The sequence below is a fragment of the Ambystoma mexicanum genome, chromosome 3q (assembly GCF_040938575.1).
Source record: "Ambystoma mexicanum isolate Mex_15411 chromosome 3q, UKY_AmexF1_1, whole genome shotgun sequence".
NCBI lineage: Eukaryota > Metazoa > Chordata > Amphibia > Caudata > Ambystomatidae > Ambystoma > Ambystoma mexicanum.
Genome location: NC_090926.1, coordinates 765,410,772 through 765,437,281, shown reverse-complemented (window position 1 = coordinate 765,437,281; position 26,510 = coordinate 765,410,772). Strand labels below are relative to the sequence as shown.

Below are 26,510 nucleotides of genomic sequence, written 5' to 3'. Positions count from 1 at the left end.
CTTTTGATTTCATTTTGTGTGTTATTTTGGATGTTGTGATTTTTTTATAGGTTTATATATAAACCATAAATGCAATAATGAATTGAAATGGTAGATCTTAAAACATGATCAGTGACCTCAAAAGTTATTAAATACTATTTCATACATGCCCAGAGTGGCAAGAGATTATCCATCAGACCTCATAGGTCCCTGCCTAGCCCTTCCTTGTAGTAGATATCAGTTTCCCTTTTCTTGTTAGGCTCCATTTACTTAATGTCATAAAGCTTGACGTTTTTCCACCCTGCCACACACAAGTGGGCAGATGTTCTGTTTATAGATAAAGCCAAAACCAGAGTGGTACAGTTTAAAAATGGGCAAGGGTTACTGGTGACATTTGTATGCTGCAGTTTGGAATAGAATGGCAGTGAAGAGAATTGTATGCTCAAGTTCCCTTCTCAAAATAACTAGTGGTGAGGCTTTGTTGGACTAGTGCGTCATTGGGCACCCTTCACACCCGATGGTTGATTGTGAATAAAGGGACAATCCAGGCTGTTTTGCGGACGTAACTGTGCACACCACGGGAGGGTAGTGGGGTTCACAGCCACTGGAATTCAGGCCATGTTTCCACAATCGCTACCACCTTCATGCAGATCATTTTGTAAGGACTTCCGCTAGGACTGCATGGAAAAGAGCAAAAGCAGCCTCTGAGAAAACGTAAAAACCCAACCGCCCCCATTACAATGGATACTTATGGATGCACCAGCTGTCTAGCAGGCGGCAAAGCGACCAGTGCAGCTGGTCCATAGAGATCAGGCCTATCCACGGCAATTGGGCTACTGGTGCCTAGGATTTGGATTTCCCAAAGTAAATTGTGGGTTGGCGTTCCTTGTTGGTTTGCTGCTAGATGCAGACATTCTTCTGAGAAAGGGGTGGAAATAGAAATATACAGGCTTCCCATGTACACCTTAATCAAAACGAGGTTGATAATGCAGAGTATGGCAGTGTTAGAAAAGATGCAGGAGAGCGACAGTCCAGATGGCGATTTGGACAAGGACATGTATGGGGAGGCGTGGGGGTTGGGGAGATGCTGCTAGAGAGGTGTCTGCATTTTCAGTGCCATAGTTGGCGAGAAAGTAGAAGCACGGTTGCTGTTTTAGAGGGCGATAGTAAGCGCGAATTTTCTAGAATGCTGAATGTGAGAAGGAGTAACAGGATCCAAGGAGAGGGCAAAGGCGATTGGAGATGGTGTCCCTGGAATTGGCAATGGAGGAGCGCGGTTGTAGGTGACTTGTTCGAAATACAAAAGTTTCAAATGCCTTTTTTTTTATGCATACTAAACAAAAATATATATATATATATATATATAAATAAAAAAAATTCGACATTTTTTTTTTCCAGTCCTTTTGGTTTCGAAAAAAGGGCATTCGATCCTTTTTTTTTTTCCCCGAAACTATGACTGGACACCGAGGAGCGCACCTATTGGGATACGTTTGGTGCATGGTGGGAACGAGGTGGTACTGGATCAAGAAATGTGAAGAGGTATCGTAAAAGGACAGCTCAGTAATTATGCTAGAAATTAATTGTGGCCTTTAAAGAGCAGAGGTCTGTTGGGCATTAGCTTTGCTTATATTTAATGTTCAGAGGGGAGGTGGTCTTGTAAAGGGAAAATAAGGGGTACCACGTTGGAATATGGAAGCGGGCGAGGGTTCTGTTGGGAGATGGTGAAGGTCTACGATTTGCTTCCGATGGTTGCAATAAAGGCCTCAATTCTACATGCCAGCTTGGAATTAAATTCTGCTGACATTCCATTCTGCCACAACAATTGAACTATTACGCTGTACTCCCGTCTGTCGTGTTGGGTTCTCATTGCAATGCTGCACTCCTACACCTGTTGCTGCCCTCCCTAGGACACACATGTGAATAGGAGGCATGGAGCATTACTTCAGCCACCTTGCAACCCCATTTCCCCCCCATTCAGAGGCATATAAATGCTGCCATACAATATAAAATCTGAGTCACTTTTAATAGAAATCTATGCCTTAATTTAAACATGAGTGCACACAGTACATTAAGAAGGGAACGCCGATTTTGGGGCCCTGCCAGTGCAGGGGCCATCTGAAACGTGGAGTTGGGTGGAGGGCTTATAACAGTGGGAGAGGCCTCTGGTACTTTGGAGAGAAGCGTTTCTTTGGTGGCAGGTGCCCCTGTGGAGACGCTTGGGTGCACTTGCGAGTCTTTATGTGACTCCTGTTCGACCCCCAGGAAATGTGGAGCTGCTGCCTGCCGCCTTTACCTTTGGAATATGGGGTAAGGGTAGACTGTTCTGGCTGCACCACGGTACGGGCGGGCCAGACTGTAAACTGGCGGTAAAGCATCTCAGCTTGGTGAAGCCCGCCGACCTCTCCCAGGTTTATACTGTCCACCAACTGCCTGTATTCTGGGGGAACCAGTCTGTGTGGGCGCAAGTTCTGCTGTTGCTCTTGTACAGCAGGTGTGAGCTCCACCATTCCACGTTGTACCTCCAAGTGCATTTTCCTGTGTGGGGGCAGAAGCCGAGGTCTCTTCCGATGTGAGGCCTCCACAAGCAGGTCCGTGGCACAGAAGTGGAGGCAAAACTCTGGCACACTGTGGGTCACTGGGATCACAACCTCCATCTGGCTACTCTGCTCCACCCCTTGAAAATCGCCTTTGGCTGCTTCCTGCATGCATTGGTGACCAAGTGCAAGGTGTAGAGGTGTGGGTCTTTGTCCTGATGGTACAAGCGGGTAGGAGGCATTCTCCTTCTGAATACAGCACATGGAGGAAGAAGTAGACAGTAGATTGGCAGAAGGGAGGCCCTGGCAGAGGGGGCCAAGCTGCCTGCTGGACTCTGCTCCCACGACGAGGTTTGCCGGTCCTCCAAAGGGACGTAGAATGGACTGGAGTTTGGCCATCTCTTGGTCAGAGTAGCCCCATTTCCATGGTCCCCTTGTGTTGGCTTTAGTCTCGTCCCACATAGCGCTCCCTGCTTCCAGTGCCTCCGAGCTCTTCCTGTAAGGCAAAAGAGAAAAAGAAATCACGACAAGGCCCCACCAACAAGTACCACGTGTATTCCAACAGCCTATCAGTGTATCGTTTTTAAAATCACAAAGTACATAAAACACGGTGCTATTTTTTAGCTTATAGTGAGGGGCACATTAGGTCGCAGGGCAAGCTATGCCTCTTAAGCCTGGACATTACAGGCCCGTGAGGTCATGTGTGTCTTTATGAGGTCACCTTTCTTCAAGGGTGTAGGTGGGGGTGAGGGGTAAAGAAGGAGGTCTATGTTGCAGGAGCGGGGGGGGGTTTAAAACAGACAGATCTAGTGAAGGAGGATAGACCTGGCTCCTTCCAATGTGGGACAAAGGGAATTTCGCTTAATATGAACCAGTCAGCCTCTGTCCTTGGGGGCAGCGGTTTGTAGAGGCCACCCCTCTGGCTACGCAGAGGGGAAGAGACGCTTCCGTCCATTCTGAGATGGGGGCAGCTCTGGGGAGGGAGATGTACACAGCCACTGACGATGGAACAGAGGATCGCTGGCTTAAGGATAGCAACAAGCCTTCCGGTGTGATAGTGAGGCGCAGAGGTTGGCAGGATGGGGACATCACACCCCATTCTGAGCCAGAGGGATCATGAAGGGGAAAGGGTTTGAGGCAGTCCTTTTATTGAGGGGATAGAGGGCTATCCTAGCTGAAGTGTGAGGAAACTGTCCTCCAATGTTCGAGAAGAACCCACATCACCCATTCCCAGTTCTGTCAGCAGTTCTCAGGTTTTCTTGCTTTCCTTCCTCAAACAATCTCTCGCGTTGATCTCAACATGCAAATATAAATCTCACTCTTTCTGCTACGGATTCCACTGGGGGCGTCTGGCTAGAGCTTGATCCATTCCACCAATTGTGCTCGTAGACTCGCTGGTCCACTGCATTTTATATTTGCTCATGAAAGCACAGTCCTAGTTTTGCGCACGGTAGAAGCGTTCTGTATACTATTTTTTGGCAACAAAAAAATCCTATTCAGTTCTGAAGCCATTTTGCGGTCAGGCACATAGGCGTTTGGTAGTGAAGGTCTGTGTGTTTACACGTGTGCATGAGTGCTTACGTGGGTTAGTGCATGTGGGTGAATGCACATGGGAACATGTGGGGGTCTGTACATTTGCATATGGTGAGAGGACAGAAGCATATCCTGGAACATGAGGCAAGGCATCAGGGGAAGAGTACCTGTCCATATGGTGGCAATATCTGGCATCGGGTGCGAGTACCAGGGCAAATCATTGTAGAAATGCAAGTTCCAGAATGCAAGGTAATGCCAGCTAAAAAAACAACCTTTACTTTTAGCAAATGTGCTCTCCCACTTAAAGCTCCATAACAAAGGGTACCGCCATACGTTTGCCTACTTTTGCAGAAATACAAACCTTCCTTTGTGGGTTTCAAAATAAGACCAAATAACGGAATTGGGGGGGACAGTTTAAGTGTTTTTGTCTTGAAACAACAAGGCACAGACTTGGATATTTATCTGGGCTTTTTTTACGAAGCAAAATAAGTAATGTCGCCCCAAGTTCTTATATCTGGCCATTAACAAAGATGTTAAATGGCTAAACGGTCCCTGTGGACTTTGCTGCTCCTCCGCAGGCATCTAATCACTGTGAAGACAGCCACGCATTTTATTGCAGCCTTGAAAAATCCGGAGCTTTCATACACTTACCCCGGAGACTGGGAGAAGAGCATGAAAACCCGGAGGCTTCTTAACAAACCCGCAGGTTAGGCAGGTCGGCCGAACAAGGTGAGGCAGTGGCATGGAGGCTGTTTGTGGTGGCATATTCTGGTGTGGCAGTATCCGAGTGCTGAGATTTAAAGGGCAGCTGCGTTATGCGGAGGGATCATGTGCTCAGTGTGCTGGAATGGAGGTGAGGACTGGGTACTGGGTGTTTGCCAATTGGCAGACCAAGTCTAACAAGCATCATGTCTGCAGCGCATCCAGCAGCAGGCACATTGGCACCTGAGTGCAAATCGGGAAGTGCGTGCCACCTGCAGGTGTAGGCCATTACTGGCACTGCGGTGCAGGATAAGGAGCCTGGGACTCTCATCTAATATGGTGGAGGAGGGCACAGTGGCAGGAGCCGTGTCTGCTGAGGGGTGTTCATTATTCAGAGAAGACCAGAGCAGAGATCGGATGGGTAGGTGCTCTCCTGTCTCCTGTTTCTGGTGCTGTGTTAATAGATGGTCTGAAACTGCTGGGAGCTCTTTAGCTCCTGCGTGTAGCCTAGAAGGGCCTTGTTAACTTGATAACGGCTACCACGATCTACTCGACTCCTCCAGGCAAGCTGATGGCTTAAAACGGGCAATGGGACCAAACTAAGACATTTAATGCATAATGGAAACAAGTATTTAGTTTGCATTTCGTGTCTGTGCACCACTTCCTGGTTCCCCAGGCATAACTCCTGTTGACTGGGTGATGCCCAATAACTATGCACTGCTTTTAATTCCTGCTCATCAACACCTTTTCAATCCCCATTATAGTGTGCTGTACAGTGCAGGTGTGAGGTGACAGATTCAGCCGAATGACGGGAAGCATAGACTGGGTGGCATGAGGTGCATACGTGCCACAATGCATTTGTGAGATGCTTTCCCCGGTCGCGATTGTAACTTTGCTTACTGGTGCTTGTAGTCCCGTTATAAGCCCAGGACCACAAGCCCAGGAATGGCAAGATCAAACCAGGCCTTTACTACCATCTCTGGAATGGGGCATGTATGGAGTTGGGTAGTGGGTCCAGTGTGCAATAGGGCAAATGTGGAGGCACTATTAAACAGAACAGGTTGTGACAAACCATGGGGCAAACTGGCATGCAAAGTGTGCTTGCGTGGGGTACCGTGAACTGGCTTGGCATTGCTACTGTCTGGGTAAAGGACATTGCGCCCCTTCTAGGTGGGACGGATGAAGCTTTGGGGCGAGGCATAGCAGACAGTGCATCCACTGTGGGATAAGGGGCGCTTCAGGGTGACGATGGTCGAGGTAACCTACTCTAAGGCGGGAAAGGTGGTTTTGAGGAGAGGGGTAGAGTGCCACCCCTCCACAGACCTTTGCCTTGGAAGAGAGACCGACAAAGTTTAAGGCAGTGGTCTTCAAACTTTTTAGGCAGGCCCCCCCCCCCCAGCAAAATATGGGCAGGCCGGGCCCCCAAAAAATGCCAAATGGACAGTAAGTCCAAAAGGCTATGGACTATTGCGTGCCATCACCGCACCCTACTCCCAGTATAGTCCCTGGGCTCCCCCGCCTGCTTCCATCACAGTCTCTGGACTCCCTCATCCCACTCCTACCCAGTCCATGTGCTCTCCACACCCCACCCCAGTCCCTGGGCTCCCCAGCTCTGTTCCCAGCACAGTCCCAGGGCCAGTGGTGGCTGGTGAAGTGTTTAAGTGGAGGGACATAAATATTTCCACTAGATATGCCAAAGCGACCGCGCACAGCGAGGGAGCCCGAACCAATCAAGGGGTGGTGCGGGGGCCGGAGATGGAGGGGGGGAATCCCCCGTGATTTTTTTAAAATAATGGGTTAACATGTTGCATTTTAGAGTATACTTAAAAAAGAAAATGTGTAAAAAGCCAAACAGTTTGCAATTGGTGCTGGGGGGCCCAGGCATGATATTTTTTACTGAACATCTATGATAGATGTCCAGTAAAAAGAAACCATTCCTGTCCCCTGGGCTCCACAGCGCCTCAGAAGGAGAGCCGATTTTGGCAGGTGGGTAGGATGAGCCGCCAGGCTTGGACTGGCCTATAGGGCACTGCCTGTACCAAAAATGCAAATTACTAGTGTGGGCCAGTCAAAATGCCACTTTTTTGGCGAATGTGGTCCAGTTTGATGAGTTATTTCACTATGCAGCTAGTAGTTTTGACCATTGCTGCCAAATAAATGTTCTTTAAATGCCACAATTTGCTTACATTTTAACAAAAAACACCATCTTGGGTACTAGTCAAACAGTCCGACTAAAGGAATAAATATATTTTTGCAACTGCAGGCCTCTTTTCATTGGTCCCCGAGACAGTTTTATGCTCCAGTCTGACCATGTGAGCCGCCCCTGGCTATTTCCTCCAATTTATTATTTTGCCTTTCATGCTGGGCTCTCACGCCCCCCGGGGATGCAGCTGTGCCCCCCTGGGGGCGGGTCGCCACAGTTTGAAGACCTCTGGTTTAAGGCAATGCATTCTGGGTTGACAGTGGTGGCGACAGGAGTTGGGAGGTGCCTCTGCAAAGGTGATAGAGACTGCGAGAGACAGACCTCTGCGTGAAAGGCCAACGCACAGTTTCCTTCGGCGTAGAGCAGAGTGGATTTTAGGGTGGGGAGGATAGACTGTAACTGGGGGAGGTTCAATACATGCCCTCCCTGTGAGAGCAAGACGTCCCCGATACAAATTGAGCGGAGATATGAGGGACAACTGTTACGAGTGTGCGTCGGAGGTCGTCTGGGGCGATCAGTAGTGGCCCACCAGCGGGTGCAGTGTAGAGACAACTGCTTCTACCTTCAGGCCGAGAAAGGGAGGGCAGGGTGTCTAGTTAGAAGCAATTAAACTTGCAGAAATCGCGCTAGGTGCGTAAAAAGCATATGGGCACCTTCTTCAAAGTGAAAAGGTAGGAGCAGGGAAAAGAAATGGAAAGTACTTGGTGTGTTACAATGGTATGTGGGGGCAGGTTGGACTGGGCCATAAAATTGTCAGGGACACCAATGAAAAATTGGCCCATAGTTGCAAATGGCTATTTATTCCTTTTGTGACACTTTTTGAATAGTACAGACGGGGGAGTTATGTGATGCAAATTGTGAATTGTAAAGAATATTTATTCACCAACACTATTAGCCGCATAGTGAAGTAACTCAAAGTGGCCCACATTGGCCAAATAAATTGGCCCACGCCAGCATTTCGCGTTTTTGGTTTGTTATGGGCCTATTGCCTTACAAGCCAGTCCGAGCCTGTGAGGGGGGCTGAGAGCCCCACCTGGGGGTGTTACGGGGAACTGTGATGACTGGAGGATGCCCCAGGTCATGTAAGAGAGAGGTGCTTGTGTGTGGTGGGGGGCGGATGCAGGCTGCTCTCTGATGCGCATCAATGGAGCAGCCTCTGTGTAACTACCCTGGACTAAAAGGATGACTTGAGAGACCATCCTGGGGTCATCTGATGATCATTGAACTACACTAGAAGTCATGCCCACATCAGACGTCATCACGCTGTTAAAGTCATCAGTAAATGTGTCAGAATGGTGGGTGATGATTTGGGGAGGAGTTTAGGATGACAATGACTATGCTAACATCATCCCTATTTTAGAAAACTCTGCTCCTGTTGTTTTTAGGATGACTTTCTGGTCACTTCAAGAGCATTGTCATGAAACATGTTTTTTCTTGATAATTTGCGGGATAACTTACTGATTACTTCAGAACATCAGAGTTTGTCGGATATGTGGATCAATACAGATGGTCATTCCACTTTTGCTTAGTTGCACTTATGTTGAATGACCCACGAACTGTGGCAAGGGTAAAGCTTGAGACAATGTTGGGCCAAAGTGGAAAGCAGAGGCCTAAACATAGCATGCACCCCCTGGGTGAGAATCCTTTGCCACCCCAGTCAAAAGCAGGATCGCAGCACCCTCACAATCAACACATTTCCATGCTGGCTGCACTAATACATGCCAGTATTCACATGTATTCCTTCACACAGTATTCATGTTTGCTTTGTGCATAAAATCAACAACCATAACCAAAAAGGACCTCCAGGATAAAAAAATAAACACATACGATCCAAAAACGAAAGAAGCAATAAACAAACGGAACCGCAAAGTCCCATCAACCGAGGTCTCAACTACCCACAACCTACCAAATACAAGCAACAACAAACCACAAACAGCAAAGACTAAACCAAAAAGACCAAGAAAAACACTAATCGAAAGAGGACGTCCGCTCCCCACACATCATGCCTCGCCACAAGACAAAGAAGCCAGAACAGACAACAGAAACAATAAAACCCAAACCACTCGGAAAGGCACCGACCAGCATGATCCCACAACCCCAAAAAACTCACAAACATCTGAAATGGCCCAAGGAGACATACAAACAGAGCAAAGACAGGCTACATTGCTCGCTACCTGTCCACATACAACAATGTATTAAACAAAAACGCACAGCAACAACGAACCGACAGCCAACAAGCGTCACAAATACAGACCCAACCAGGAAACCAAATGGAACAAGGCAACTCATAAACCGTCCCAACCCGGTCTCCACCTGGACAATACCGCAACCAGAACAAGGGACAAGTTGGAATCCATCACACTTTACACCCCCTATATCACCAAGGCTGGAACAACAGAAACCTATTTACCACCTGGAATGAATTGGAACAAACCAAACTTGCCATAAATCTTATTGGTCTACTCGACAAAGAGACTGGCCAACAAAAAACCATCCCACCCAACAGATTCAACCGGGACGACCCACTTGCAACGGAAACCCAACCACCAACACACTGGTCAAAACAAACAATACTAACAATCCAAAAGGGAAATCAAGCAAACTACACTGCAGCCTCCTCAACGTTAGATCATGGCAAAACACTCAACAGAAATCAATGACCTCCTTAGCGAAGGAGGCACAGACGTGCTCTTTGCACAGAAACCTGGTTATCAGACAACTATAAAGCCATCGCAAACAAAGCAATACCTGACAATTATACATTAATGTACACACCAGCAGAGAAAACCCAAAGAAAAAGCACACCGAGCATCTCGAATCATCACAACCAATGCAGAGGAGTGGGCGTGACTAGCTGCCATGGAGTGAGGCAGCAAGGAAAGTGAGCTCCCACTGGATCCTGCAAACAATCCTTTGTAGCATCCGATTCTGCTTATAAAAACACAAGGAAAAGTCTCAGAGCATGAGGACCGTCCCTGGAAAGTCCCAGCACAAACGGTGGAGGATCAGAGAAGCTACAGCCCTCTGACAATCGAAGCGTGCCGAAACCAAGATGTCGACCGGTACTGCAGGGACTCGAGCTGCCCGAGCCCGCAGCTGTGGTCGGGCAGAAGCGAAGACGACGACTAGCCGGACAGGTGGCATGGCAGAGGGAGGTAAAAAGCGACCAGCATTGAGGCACAGCGGGATGGAGAAATCCTGAGAACGGGACTCCGCGGGCACGAGCGAGGGCTGAGGCAGGACAGCAGTGGGAACCCCTGAGCAGACTGAAGAAAGGGCTCCCGGAGGCGGAGACCAGCGAGCGCAAGAGAGGCAAGTGCACTGCAACAGCGCCCTGACGGGCACGACCCGAGTGGTTGGAGGCAGCAACCAACAGCAGAGGTGGAAGAGGCACGCAGAGTGAGGGGCAGGACGCAACGGACGGGCCGAGTGGAGCATAGCACCCTGAGGAGGAAACGCCATGGAGAAAGGGCGAACACCACAGAGAACAGCGATTGCCCCTAGAGGGAGGCGCTGGAGCGTAGGACGGAACACGGGAGGAGATACGGCTGAAGTTTCATGGGGAGACGAGGACTATGGGGGGGTTCTCAAACGGTGCAAGTGGCCGTACAATGGCTGGCGAATGAGCTGGCCACTCACAGAAACTTGGGTTTGGGAGCAATCTACATAGTTTATGGACTCGGTGGTTGGGGGTGGGGGAAAAGGACTGGGTGCTGTAAGGATATTTGGCGTGTTACAGTACAGAGTACAGTAATACTGCACAAGTAGCACATTTTTTTTTTTGCAGCACCACCACAAGGGTGCGGTGCATTGCTATATGGGTTACCAGATTAACAAGGAAAGACAGGCTATTCAGTCAAAAACGATTTTAACATATAAGATGCAAATCTATTTTTACAGTTAAAAGCACACGTGTTCATTTAAAAATGCACACTATTTTTCACCTGAAATGCCTATGGTGCGAGAGACACATTTGAAAATTAACAGCTAACCTATTAACCATTAACCTGACTAATAAAACCTTATTTAATATAACCCACTAATAAAATGTGTTCTCCACTGCAGAATTAGGCATACTCTGAAAACCATTTAAATGCGTGTGCAGAGATTTTTTCTTCTCTGCCTGATTCTCCGTGTTTTTGTGCACAGTAACTGCAGGAAGAAGGAAGTCAGATTTGCAACAATTGCAAATGTATAAGCGAAGCTATTGTTGAAGAGTAGGAGGATGAGAGATGATGGATTTCATTGGGACACGTCATACAGAGGGCTGAGAGGAAAGTTTTAGTGGGCAGTAACGGGGAAAATTCCAAGCAGACATTTTTCTGCACTACTGGGGAGAAGACCTGGCTGTGGGGTCCTGACTGAATGCAGATTCCTGTGTCCTGCTGCAGTCGAGATTGGGGAGAGCTGAAAGAAAAACCTTTCCACTGGCTGAGGCATTCCTATCTGCAAAAGCTGAGAATTCCAGGCAATGACCCCGGCTTGAGAAGGCAAGCGTTCCTTTTTGCTGGAGTTAATCCAAGAGAGCCACATTCACAAAGAGAACAACTAAAAAGATAAGGTAATGAGAAGTGTGGGAGCTGAGTGTGTACGGTAATATGCAGTCAGTGTAGGATTCCTGTGCGTGTCTTAATCAAGTGCTAATGTTGCAATTTGAGTTCTGTTCTCCGCCACTCTCTTTGCAGTGTGTCACAGACAATGCTTTGACTGTACCATTTTATTTCTGTAAAGAATGAGATCGTTTTTAAATACAACTTTTATAATACAGAAAAATATTTGAAAACAGACGGGTGATGTTTATTGTTTACCATTACAATGCTGATGATGTGGGGAGATTTTTAAACAGTGCAATGGTCATTTTAAGACAGATATGTGCATGTCAAAATCAGTATGAATAATTGTGAGTGACTGTAGCATAGCTTGTTGGAGGTACATGAGCCAACGGGAAGAGAGACTCTCTGAACATAGCTCCCTACCGTATATAAGGTAGTGGAAATTACCACAAGACTACCACATATAGCTCTCTGTCGTAAATAAGTCAGCGAGTTCGCCCATGGTGGCACACCAACACTATCACTGGAAATGTGGTATTCCTAGAATGCAGGTCTGAGGTCTCTCTAGTGATCACACGAAAAATCTAAGCAAAGATAAGGGATTCTGGACATTGGGGCCACAAATAAAACAAGGGAATTATGCTCACCAAAATACCACCAACCACGTATACCAAATATGCAGGTCTGGGTGCTGAAATAATGCATGTCCATTGTATTATTGTTGCACATGGCCAAATCTGAATACAAAGAGTGATTATTGCTAAGTTATTTTTCGGCGGTAATAAAATACCGTCAGGCCCCAAATCTCCACAAAATACCCTACATATTTATGGTGCGTTGCAGGCCGGGAAAGTGATCACAGAGTACCTACTGGGCGTGGCAAGCGTGTCTCACACTGCCATTTGCACATTAAAGGGAACCCATTTTATAATAGCAGTGTGCCACTAAAAACGAATTTCAGAATGTCACAAAGGGAAACCACATTCTCAGATCTAGTGCAATATTTAGAGGCAAAGTTATTTGCACATGGGAATTGGTCTTCGAATAGCACGTTAGAATGGAGTAACCGCATTCAGGGTGAGGTGCAGAAAGAAAAACTAGACAGTATTTTTGCAGAAGGCAGCATAATCCAGGTCTGCCTTACAAGATTATTGAATGCAGCCGATAAAAGTGCAGAGAAAGACTGTTTAATACGGCTATGCGGCAAAATATGGTTTATTTTAAACAAGTCCCTGCGAATGCAAGAGAATGATACTCAGCTAATTAACAGGTTAAAGACTGAATTAGAGGGGGCAAGTAAAAATCAGGAAATGTTGAGAGCAGAATTGGATGTATGCCAAAAAGACATGCAATTAAAATGCAGAGACTTTGATACTCAGTTATCCAAAAGCAAGAAACAATTTGAAGATAGTGAGCAAGAATTGGCACACTTAAAAGCCTTAGTGGATCACATTAGGCAGGATAAAGATGAGGTTGTTTCAGAAATGCAGATTTTACAAAAAGAACATTGTGAAAAAGAAGGTGATCTCCAGAGTGCAGAACAAGAAATGATTAAAATGATCCAAGAAAGAGACAAGAGAAATAAGAGTTCAATGAATGCCAAATGCAAATGTGCGATATGCAGGAGGCGATTAATAAAATGAGTGATGAAAATAATTATTTGCATGATGAAGCCAACAGACTCCTTAAAAAGTGTAAGGACTTAGAACAGCAAATGTGCATTCCCAGGTCCCAGGAGAGGCGGCAGGGTACCACCTTCAATGGAGTGGAGGTGAATTCTAGCTCTGCCCAAAGAGCTAGTGCTCCAGTGACTGGGCCGGTGACTGAACTTGGTTGCAGCGCCCTTGGGGGATTTGATACTCCCATTGGGGGCAGTCACCAATCTCATACACCTGAAAACAGGATTGACTCACAAAATAGTGCAATTCCATGCATTGCAACAAGTAGCCCCATAAAAATAATGAAATCCATTAAAGCCCTGATCAAACCATTTAAAAAGGGAGGTGAATGCTGCATTGAGGATCACTTAGAAGCGGTGCATGACATTTTTAAAGCACTCCAGATACCTAGGGAACAGTACAGACAATATTTTCATTTAACTTTAGATGCCCCGACGGCCAGCATCATAAGGGGATTAAATGAACAGCAGAATATGACATGGCTGGAGTTTGAAAAAGAAATTAGGCGTCATTTTTCTCCTTTTCAGTCATTGCAGGAGGCAAAGAAAGTCGCGTACACTATTACTGCTGGACCTAATACATCCCCTCGCCAATTTTTACAAGACTTAAAAAGAGCATTCTCTCGCTTTGATGTATCTTTTGACTCAAATTCCAATGAGTTTAAAACCGCATACTTCTATGGGCTACAGAAAGACATCATATCCCAATTGGTCCGTGAATTTGACCGTGACAAGTCCCTTGAATGGATTGTACATCAAAGCACTAAGCTATATGAGGTACTCTATTGTCAGGGTAGAGAAAGTGATAAAATGAAAGATACTAGGCCTAAATCTAAAGAACCCTCAGCCACAGTAATGGAAATCAGGTCAGCCAAAATGTCCCTTGAGTCTGCTCAAAGCCAAGGTAAAAATAATGTGACACCTGAACAAAGGGGTAATCAACAAAGATCGTCATTTCCTGTACCAATGTTCCAAACACATGATCCTAGTAATAGAGAGAGCTACATCAGCCCTAGGTACTTAGGGGATAGACCCCGGGTAAGATACCGGTCTGATATGGCAGGTATGAACAATAACCAGAGACAAAATCAAGATCAAAGAAATGATGGTCCCTACCAGTCATTGGGGACACAGAGCAGATTTGATCCCAGCACCATGATATATGGTAATCAGGATAGGCCCCGATATGTGGATCGATTTACTGATAATGGAAATCAACATAGGGGCCAGTACCCACAATCTGAGAGACAGGACATGAGGCAAAACGTGAACTACAGTCCACGCCAGTACAATGATTCCCCACCAGGGGACTATAATCAAAGGATGGGTGCAACCCGCCCCCCTCCACAAATGAATCAAGAGTTCAGAAACCATCCCAACCGACATCAATCACCTGAGAGGTATCAGAATAGATCCAATCAGGGGGAAAACAACCAATATCGACCTAGGCCACAGAAAGAGGATCCTAGAGAGATGGAAAGGTTCCAGTGCCTTGAGGCCCAAGTGAAAATGTTAGCTGAGCAAATAGGAAAGCTCTATACAGCGCAAAAACAACCTTCCAAAGAGGGGGCTGATGGCCATAGCAATGACCGGGGGGCTTCCGAAAAGTGACTAAGTACTCATGATAATCGCAGTGCCAAAATGACAGATTGCTCTGATATAATTTTGCATGACAACTCTGAGGTGACTAATGGATTAAAAATGAAAGTACCAGTAAATGAAATTGTGATAGAAAGTGCAAATACTTCTAAAAAAGAGGTACGGTTTAACTTAGAGCTAAATAAAACAGTAAAGATTTGCACAAATGAAAAAGAAACATTAGGAATTCCAAAAGAACAAAGGGACAGATTTAAGAAAAATGACTCATGCATGGGGAATACCAGTGAACAGGGAGTAAGTGGGGATGCCATAGCTCCTTCCCTGGGCAAGCAAAACAATGACCAAACACAGACAGAAAAAGGAAATACTCACAAGGAGGGTACAAGTCAATCACCTGAAGAATTCTTTGAGCCACATATTTTTGAAGAGGCTGAAAGGGCTGGTATTACACTAAATGATCACAAATGCACAGAATTAAAAAATGACAAATTGCTGAATGATGTTGTTACACATGTTCAGTTGGAAGGTTGTAATGTGGTCTCTGATGTTACCCAGATGGATGGGCGAACAGTGGCCACACTCCAAAAAACTTCTGATCATGGAGAAATGAATAAAATATCTCGCACAGAAATGGGTAAAAAGGAGGGAAAAATGTCTTTTCATTTACCAATGTGCTTAGCCAAAAGTGAAAAAGACCTGAGAAAGGTGAGCCCTGAAATCAGTAAGAATTCACATTTCTTATGTGTATTAGAGGAAGTTGAGGAAGTTGAGGACAGATATTATGCACCCATCACTGTAGAAGAAAAATGCCACACCTTCGCTATGATTGACACTGGCGCACAGGCCACAATTATGTCCAAGGAGCTGGTAAAGAGTATCAATGAAGGGAGGCCTCCACAGAATCAGATCACAGTGAAGGCAAATCAAGGCCCAGTGCATAACTTTAATGGGGAGGAGGTGCCCATCATAGGTGTAACTGAGGTTGACATAAAAATAGGAAAGCACAGAATGAAACAAGAGGTATTGATCACATCTATTTGTGAAATTCCATTTCTGATGGGGACAGATTGCCTGAAAAGATTGTCTCCTCTCATAGATGGGGTGAATGGAGTGCTGTGGTCCTTAACCAAAAAACCATTGAGGCCTAAGAAACTAAAATCACAAAACAGCAATATAAAAGAATGTCACACCGTTGCCAAAACAAATGATGCTGTGGAGGTATATCTCCAGAATAGCTGCATACCTAGTGTCACTGTTATATTAATGTGTCAAGACAAAGATCAGAACGACAATGAAAAACTACCTGTACAAATATACTTGGACCCAAGGAAAGATTGGCAGACTGCCATAGATGAGCACACATTACGTTTCTATTTAAAAGAGAAAACATGCAAACAGAATATTGTTCCTAAAACAGATTCAGAAAAACACATTACCACTCTGGCAGAAATACACATGGAAGATGAGCAACCATGGGTTCATGTTGGTATAAATGATTATCTTAAAACAATAAAAGCCACTTTAGCACTTGAACATGAAAGGAGTTTCATTAATGAGAGATTGTTGCAAAAAATTATGGAGAGGGAAGAAATCCCGAAATTTAGGATTAAAAACCAATATGTTTCTGGGTTGGACAGTCCAGACTTTGAAAACCGAATTGCAGGCAGATGCATGCTTAAAATTAGCATTGGGCAGAAAATAATTTACCATAATGTATGGAGCACAAAATGAATTTTACATGGGCAATGACATCATGCACAGAATGTGTATGGTGTTAGATTTCCTTAATCAAAAAATATGGTCACGCCTAGGTGGGCCGGCACCTGAATTTGAAGACAAAAGAAGGGCTTATCATTGTGCACAACTGGTTCCTTATGCCATCGAATTACAAATAAGGAAAGATACTATTATTCCTGCATTTACAAAACAGTTTGCAATAACACTGAAATGCAAAAATGGGCAGCAGATGAAAGGCTCTGATGCATTTGTATGCCTGAATGAATCCATAAAACAGCAAGGCCTGGATTATGAATACATTCCATTGGTAGACATTGGTGAGGGATCTGTAAAAATCATGGTAAATAATAAAGGTTGTCAGGATATTCATTTAGAGGAAAACTCCCCATTAGGAATGGCCATACAAAAATCACATTATACGGCAGATTTAAATAACATGGTGATTGGGAATATTCCTGAAAAATATGTAGATGCCAAGGGCGAGTTGCCAGAACACCTGGACTCTCAGCCCACAGGAATATTTAAAATTCATTCTGTGTATCCTTATGATTCAAATGAGACAGTGTGCTGCCATCAAGAGGATTGCATAATATTTAATTTAAATGAAAATGAAACAGGAAATCAGCCCATTGAAGTGGAAGCTGATATGCCAAAATATTTAAAAGTGGCAGCTCTACAAAAAGACACAGCCACACAGTTAGAGGAAAGCGCTGAGATTCCTTTACCAGAAGAGTTTCCAGAATTTTCCAGAATGGTAGAAGAGCAGATCTCCTTAGCGGATGCATGTGACAGCGATGGGGATCGAAACGACCTGAGGGAAATATTTATGGAGTTTAAGGATGTATTTGCAAAAGATGCTTATGATTGTGGTTTAACTGATTTACATGTGGCCACACTACCAGAAGGTTGTAGCAGAAATCCAGTGTTTGTACGCCAGTATAGACTACCGCTGGCATGTTTAGAATCATTGGCAGAGATTATTAAAAATTTGGAATCACGGGGAATAATTAGGCCCATTCATAGCACATCCAATACGCCTATTTTAGGTGTGTTAAAGCCAAATGGTCAATGGCGGCTGTGTGCAGACTTAAGAGAGTTAAATAAAAGAGTACCAGTATCTAGATGGCCACTACCATTCATTGATCAGGGCCTAGCTCAGATACATGGTTCAAATGTATTTACCACGTTAGATCTCACCTCTGGATATTGGTGTGTGCCATTGGCAGAGGAGATACAACACTTATTTTCCTTTACATTTGACAGGACTCAATATGCCTGGCTTAGAGCTCCGTTCGGGTACATCAATAGTGGGAGTGAATTTGGCATATTTTTGAGAAAGGCCATGCCGGATGCAGCGGAAAGAGGAACAATAGTTTATGTGGATGATGTCCTGATAAAAAAATGAAAACCTTAAAAGCCATTTTGATGAAATAAGACATGTGCTTGGCCAATTGCAGAAAGCAGGCGCCAAAGTATCTTTGCAAAAAGCACAATGGTGCAAGAAAAAAGTGAACTTTCTAGGGCATGAAGTGACTGAACATGGGCTAAATCCACAAAGGAAGAAAATAGAGGCCATTCAAAGATTAAAAGATCCTAAAAATGTGAAAGGAGTAAAAAGTTTATTAGGGATGACAGGCTATAACAGAAAGTTCATTGAGAATTATGCAGAAATCACTCAACCATTGACTAAACTGCTTAAACTAAATACTCCCTGGAGATGGGAAAGAGAGCAGTCTGATGCAGTGGCTAGATTGAAGGAATGTCTTGTAAAGGCACCATGTTTAGCATACCCCATAAAGGACAGGGATTTCTTTATAGAAATAGGCTTTTCTGAACATTGTATGTCAGCAGTGTTATCACAAAAACACGATTTGAATCACAAAACCATTGCATATGCAAGTAAGGCATTTTCCCAAGTTGAAATGAAATTTAATGAATGTGAGAAGGCCCTATTAACCACTGTGTGGGCGCTACAACATTTTCGCCCCATTGTTCAGGGAGAAAAGGTGATTATTGAAACAAATCATCAACCTTTGCAATTTTTAGAGAGTAAAAGAATTAGATCAGGCAATCTAGCGCAATCCAGAATCACTTCATGGACGCTGGCATTACAAGGTTTTCCCGTAGAAGTGAGATATGGACAAAATAAAAAGAGCCCAATTGCTCAAGGGTTAGCTGACTTACATGACTGTGCAGCTGAACAAATACCAAATGAAATGGAAGTGGAAACTAGTTTGCAGGAATTTGAACAATCATCACACAAAGTTTTTGATGAAAAAACATGCAAGGATTTGCCAACTGTATATGTGGATCGTTGTGCTTTTCACATTGAAAATGACAGTAATAAACAATTAGTGGCAGGAATAGGAAATGTCTGGTTGAAATGTGAAGGCGTTCCTAGTATAGGGATGAGGATTGGAGATAGGAGCAGTCAGGTGGCGGAATTGGCAGCCATCTATAAAGCAATTGCTACTGCAGTTGATAAAAAGTTCAGTGAAATTGTCCTGGTGACTGATTCTGACTATGCACGGAATAGCTTTGTGGAGTATTTGCCTGGTTGGAAAGCAAGAGGCATGGTTACATACAACAAAAAGCCACTTAAACATGGAAAAATGATACAAGCCATAGACAAATTGGTGTCAGAAAATAATTTAACAATATACTGGAGAAAAATTCGTGGGCATTTAAAAACACCAGGAGAGGATAAGGAGGGAAATGATAAGGCAGACCATCTGGCTAAGATTGGGGCTGTGATGGGAGAATTGCTACATATTGATTATTTAATGGGTGAAATACAAATTGATGCAGTGACACGTTCTAAAGCACTAAAGGAGATAGATCAACCGGTGGTGCAGTGGAGTCATGACACGCCAGACCAAGATTTGATTGAGGCACAAAAGAATGATCAAATTTTGGGAATCTATTATAATCATTTGATAGATCCTGAACAAAATCCTTTAACAGAAAATGATTGTATGGGAAAAGAAGAGTTGAGGGTGTTATTAAAGAACAAAACACGAATTAGATTACAGGATGGACTCATGATTAGAGAGTCCATAACAGGGCAAATACAGTGGGTAGTACCCCTTTCATTCAGAGGACTAATGCTATACCATGCACACGATGCCATAACTGCAGGCCATAGAGGTTCACAAAAAACATTAGAAATACTAAAAGATTATGCTTACTGGCCACATATGTCCCAAGATGTGGAATTATATACTAGAGGATGTCTAGTATGCGCCCAATTTAAACCTGCTTCACCAATGCATAGAGCACCATTGATGAAAAGAGGCCTAACTCTCCCATGGTCAGATTTGCAAATAGACTATGTAGGTCCTTTAAAAAGGTCGAGCAGGGGACACCGTTATATTTTGAGTGTGGTATGTTTGATGTCGAAGTGGATTGAGTGCATTCCTGCACCAGATTGTAGTGCGCAAACAGCAGCCACATTGCTGGTGAACCATGTGTTCTCAAGGTTTGGGTTGCCACAAAGAATTGAGTCAGACAGAGGAAGTCATTTCACAAGTACTCTAATGAGTAAGGTATGGCAAATACTAGGTGTAAAAAGGAAACTACATATCGCATATCGGGCGGCGTCTTCAGGTACAGTTGAAAGAAGCAATAGGTCTGTTGTGGATATTTTAAAGAAATTTGTGGCAGAAGCAGGTTCCAGCTGGGATTTACGTTTACCGTTGGTTCTGATGGCAATCAGGTCGACTCCTGCCAAAGCAACAGGTGTTAACCCCCATGAGGTCTTGACAGGTAGGAAAATGGTGTTACCACAACACCTACTATACAGAACACATGAGCAAACTCTAGTGAGTGCATCCACGGTTCATGAATATATTGATGAACTGAGGAGGCATTTGCAACATGCATTTGCTTTTGTGCAGAGAAATCTGGAAAGGGCTGCTGACAGTGCTAAGTCATATTATGACAAAAAGACATCAGTAAAGGAATACAATGTAGGGGATCAGGTGTACAAGTTTCATTTTGGAAAAAGTAAACAGAAAAATTCTAAATTTCTAGCAGCCTGGCAGGGGCCATTTTGAATTATAGATAAGGTTTCTCCTGTAGTGTATAAAATTTTGAAAAATGAAGGTGAAACAGCAATAGAGCAGTTTGTCCATGTAAATCAAATCAAACCATGCCATCCCAGGCATGAGATCAGGCAGCTTGAGCATGTAGAAACAGATAGAGTCCCTTGAGAAAATAAATGGGTGTAATCAGGAGGCAGTGACAAAGAAGTTAAAAAAAAGTTGATTGTTATGATGGCACATAAACACTGTAATATATGTAAAAATATATAATATAAATAAATAAATAAATAAATAAATGCACATATAACGGAAGCTCGTGGTTGGTGTGCAGAGAGAAAGTGTATTAAATATTGAATGCTGTTTTATATATGCTTGTTTTCTTTTAACTTGTATTTGATTTCAGAAAAAAAAAAAACAGAAAAAAATATAAACGAAATATTTTTACCGAGCATGTTTTATTTTTGGCAAAAGGTGGAAGTTAGTATTGTGCTATGTACTTAATCTGTTTATTTTCTATTTTGATTTAGACAATTAACATTATTTGGTCGGAGGTTCCGGGATCAGAGGCCACGGGAGACGATGGAGTCCTGGAGTCCCCTAGATGAAGACCAAAAGATGCCTGCCTCCAGGTGGAGGTGAAGACAAAATAACCGGAATGCCAAAAGAGATGACTACTGTGGATTCAAGATTGCCAAGATGAAAGAGTACTCGAATGAACCGAATAACATCGCTGGTCGGGACATACCAAAAGAGACAAAACAAAAGTTCCGGCATATGAAGTTCCACGTATTTATTATTTTAATTATTTATTTTAACTTGTTATATTACTTATTTGTTTTAGTTAGTTGTTTTATTTCATTGTTTTTAATTGACTTGGAAAATTTAAACTTAAAGTAATGCCACTTCCACTGAGAAGGCAAATGTGGAACATTTTATGAACTGATGGACTCAGATGAAATGTTGATTGCAAATTTTCATTGATGCACATGAATATTCATTTTGTTGGATTGCTATATTGTAAAAAAAATAGAACAAGTTGTTTTTAGGAATTGGCTTGGATTATAGCCAAGTTCTAAAAACAAAAGGAGGGTATATGTAAGGATATTTGGCGTGTTACAGTACAGAGTACAGTAATACTGCACAAGTAGCACATTTTTTTTTTTGCAGCACCACCACAAGGGTGCGGTGCATTGCTATATGGGTTACCAGATTAACAAGGAAAGACAGGCTATTCAGTCAAAAACGATTTTAACATATAAGATGCAAATCTATTTTTACAGTTAAAATCACACGTGTTCATTTAAAAATGCACACTATTTTTCACCTGAAATGCCTATGGTGCGAGAGACACATTTGAAAATTAACAGCTAACCTATTAACCATTAACCTGACTAATAAAACCTTATTTAATATAACCCACTAATAAAATGTGTTCTCCACTGCAGAATTAGGCATACTCTGAAAACCATTTAAATGCGTGTGCAGAGATTTTTTCTTCTCTGCCTGATTCTCCGTGTTTTTGTGCACAGTAACTGCAGGAAGAAGGAAGTCAGATTTGCAACAATTGCAAATGTATAAGCGAAGCTATTGTTGAAGAGTAGGAGGATGAGAGATGATGGATTTCATTGGGACACGTCATACAGAGGGCTGAGAGGAAAGTTTTAGTGGGCAGTAACGGGGAAAATTCCAAGCAGACATTTTTCTGCACTACTGGGGAGAAGACCTGGCTGTGGGGTCCTGACTGAATGCAGATTCCTGTGTCCTGCTGCAGTCGAGATTGGGGAGAGCTGAAAGAAAAACCTTTCCACTGGCTGAGGCATTCCTATCTGCAAAAGCTGAGAATTCCAGGCAATGACCCCGGCTTGAGAAGGCAAGCGTTCCTTTTTGCTGGAGTTAATCCAAGAGAGCCACATTCACAAAGAGAACAACTAAAAAGATAAGGTAATGAGAAGTGTGGGAGCTGAGTGTGTACGGTAATATGCAGTCAGTGTAGGATTCCTGTGCGTGTCTTAATCAAGTGCTAATGTTGCAATTTGAGTTCTGTTCTCCGCCACTCTCTTTGCAGTGTGTCACAGACAATGCTTTGACTGTACCATTTTATTTCTGTAAAGAATGAGATCGTTTTTAAATACAACTTTTATAATACAGAAAAATATTTGAAAACAGACGGGTGATGTTTATTGTTTACCATTACAATGCTGATGATGTGGGGAGATTTTTAAACAGTGCAATGGTCATTTTAAGACAGATGTGTGCATGTCAAAATCAGTATGAATAATTGTGAGTGACTGTAGCATAGCTTGTTGGAGGTACATGAGCCAACGGGAAGAGAGACTCTCTGAACATAGCTCCCTACCGTATATAAGGTAGTGGAAATTACCACAAGACTACCACATATAGCTCTCTGTCGTAAATAAGTCAGCGAGTTCGCCCATGGTGGCACACCAACACTATCACTGGAAATGTGGTATTCCTAGAATGCAGGTCTGAGGTCTCTCTAGTGATCACACGAAAAATCTAAGCAAAGATAAGGGATTCTGGACATTGGGGCCACAAATAAAACAAGGGAATTATGCTCACCAAAATACCACCAACCACGTATACCAAATATGCAGGTCTGGGTGCTGAAATAATGCATGTCCATTGTATTATTGTTGCACATGGCCAAATCTGAATACAAAGAGTGATTATTGCTAAGTTATTTTTCGGCGGTAATAAAATACCGTCAGGCCCCAAATCTCCACAAAATACCCTACAGTGCGTTGTTGGTTACATGTGTTGGGATCAAGGGGGCAGAGGGGAGAAGATGGGGGGCGAGAAGGGATGGGCAGGGGAATTACATGCGTTCTTACTGTTGAAAATGACAATAAAATACATTTTATTAAAAAGTTACTGTACATCAGACAAAAACCAGCTCCCTGGCCCAGCATGAACACATCCATACACACATTATTTGACTCAACATTCACTCGCTTATTCACACACAGCATTCACTCACTCATTGCTTGAGAGGATCATAAGTGACTTACCTATGCATTTTATATCCCCCTGCACAGGTTCCAAATTTGGCACAGGTAAATCTTTTTTTTCTCCTGTGCTTTGAAAAGTGCACCTCTTTTGAAAATCGGGATTTACTTGAAAATGTGAGAACCCCCTTTCCACCCTCGGCCTTGCAAAGTTGTGCAAAGAGCACCTCAATGAGCACAATTTTGATGCACACATTTAAATGTCCTCTGTGCACGATCCACCATATTTTTGGCACAAGTGAAGTGAATGAGCATCCCATCAGTTGCATCAAACACGTTTTGAAAATCGTGGCACAATGGCTTATCCCTACTGATCACTTATTTACGATGCACGTTCATTTCGTCAGAGGTGAATTAGGAATGAGAAAGGACACACGAGAAGGAAAGGGTGCATGGGGTTTTTACTATTTCTGCAGTCATTAACCCCAGATTTGCTCATGAGCAGGAATTATGTTAAATACCACTAGCTCCAGAGCAGATACTGGGACTGGAATGGTTAGCCCCAGAGTACGTACTGTGCAGAGCAGGTATTGTGTCTGTAGTTATAAGCAGTGCTTTAAGTGGGGTATGAAATAGGGGGGCGGGTGGCTTGCCTGATGGGTGTGGCTCAAGACTTGATGGGTGTGGCCTAAAGAAGAACATTTTTAGGCACCACGAAGGCCCGGCAGCAAAGGGAAGGACAAAAGGAGCTATTAGCACCTTTTGCCAGAGTAGGGGCTTTGCCCAGGCCTCAAAGGAAGCCGCCACCGGCAGGGCTGTTTTGGGGTGTGTGCAGGGGAGTCCAGTTTCGGGCACCAGAATTTCTGGAGATGGACGTACATCCGAAACGACTAACCCGACACACACAACAAAGACCAACTGCGACATAGGTATGCTGATTGCCTTGCGTCAAATCTGGACATGGTGGTAACGACTCAACTGAACCGCGTTGCACCCAGATAGAGCTATGGTAATGGGCATGGGTCACGACTAAATAGTTCCACGGGGACCAGTTTGCATCCGGCACATACTGGGGTGTAAGGGCTGGCCTGAGTTAACAAAAAAGATAGAATTGTAGAGACTGACTAGCGTGACATATGGACAGAGTGGTGAAGGACAGACTTGGGTCATGCTGAAACAAGAACACTGTAAGGAAGACATTCATTTAAACGACAGACGCACAAAACGAGTGTGCGTCTTTTCAGACAACAATGCTAATAACCAACCCTACCAAAACATCACCTCTCAGCATACCTCTCAAACTCTAACTAAACACAATACCTCTAAAACCACAGCAACCTGCACGCACTTCCCTACACTCCACTGCAACAACAAACACCACACAGAGCCTTACACAACAGCACACGACAGACACCGACCGGATACCACACCAAAAAGCTCAGCGAATGGCTTTAACCGAACTGAAGCTGCCAACAGCACATCACAGCACCCTTGCTCTTTCTCCAAACTTTGTCCTACTAACATACCCCAACCGACCCCCTTTGTTCCCCCATATCCACCAGAGGACCAATCCGGTGGTGAAGGTGCGCAGTATAAATAGCCTTTAACATGAACACCCCGACACAAAAGGGCAGAGCCTTAGGCAATTTTGTGGGAATCATAAGGCAGCGTTCTGCCATTGGTAATACAGCATTCAGCTGTGCCCCTGGCGGTGGCCTGTGTCCTCCAGTGATGCAGAGACCGAGCATGCCTTGGCTAGCTGTGTGTTTCCTCCAGGCAGCTGTGACTGACAAGTATCCGTCATCCACAGCGTCCCTCAAACTGCAATTGTGGCTGGCTGGTATTTCTGTCAGTCACAGCTGCCTGACAATCATGATGTCGGTCTCATCTCCGGTCGCGGGTGGATAATGTTCCGCCCTGGTGTGGTGGCCTCAGTTTTTGGAAACTGCCAGGCCCCGGTCCACTTAAAACACTGGTTATAAGTCACAGGGCAGGTATTCTGTCATATGTAACGGATTAGCAGGTACTGTGTCTGGAATCGGTATCCCAGACCCGGTACTGTGTTTGTAATTATTTCCCCCCCAGGGCTTGTATTGTCATATGTAGCTGATAAGCAGGTATGACGTAGTGTATCGGAAGTCATTAGCTCCAGAGCATTATTGTGTGTGCACTCATTCGCTCCAGCCAGAGGATGTGATGGGCCTTTACCATTAGCGCTAGAGAAGGTAGTGTCGGGGTGTGGTTTTTGTGCCTGCATGCCATTAGACCTAGAATATACACTGTGCCTGCAGTTATCCACAGAAGGGTCATTAGACCCAGAGAAATTACCGGATCTGCAGCCATTATCCTTGGGGAATCATTACTTTCAGGATAGGCACTGGAACTGGAGACAGTATAACGCCTGCAATCATAGCCAGTGCAAGTGTGTGTGTGTGTGTGTGTATATATATATATATATATATATATATATATATATATACACACACACACTCACTTACACCAGGCCGCGGTCTGTGTAGTAGCTGCACAGCAGTTACCGCGTCTGCGAGCCTTCCAGAGCCTGAATTTATGAGCTTCGGAGCAACTACTGTGTCTACGATACCAACAACAACAGACTGCCCTGTGCAATTTCAAAACCAGATGTTTAGAAAGTCACATACTTACAATGTTTCATTTCAACATGTGATAAGTACAATACAGCGAATTACAGCTTCAGCCTCTCACTTCAACGTGCATTTCCAGAGGTTGCAAAAGGGGCTCCTCTTACCAATATAACAACAAAGGGGTAAGAACGTCTAAGTTAATGGATGCTAAAAGAAATGCATATAAAATTCCCTACAAGAGCTGGACCACAAGAACTCACCTGATGCTCCCTGGAATCAGGAAATGAGCGTTTCGTGAAGGGAGGCCGTATGTTGCTTGCATTATCAATTACACATTTAAAGTCAATATGAGACCCGATAGCATCACAGCATCGTGTGTT

At 44.1% G+C, this 26,510-nt stretch overlaps 1 protein-coding gene across 1 annotated transcript; it reads right to left on the bottom strand.

Moving 5' to 3' along the window:
- Positions 1–1,983: 1,983 nt before the first annotated feature.
- On the bottom strand, positions 1,984–26,490 carry LOC138582962 (uncharacterized). The gene is made up of 2 exons (XM_069654769.1): positions 26,391–26,490; positions 1,984–3,009 (listed from the first exon to the last, which is right to left on the bottom strand). The coding sequence occupies exons 1-2, from the start codon at positions 26,450–26,452 to the stop codon at positions 2,121–2,123; spliced, it is 951 nt and encodes a 316-aa protein (XP_069510870.1). The 5' UTR covers positions 26,453–26,490; the 3' UTR covers positions 1,984–2,120.
- Between the last annotated feature and the right edge of the window lie 20 nt (positions 26,491–26,510).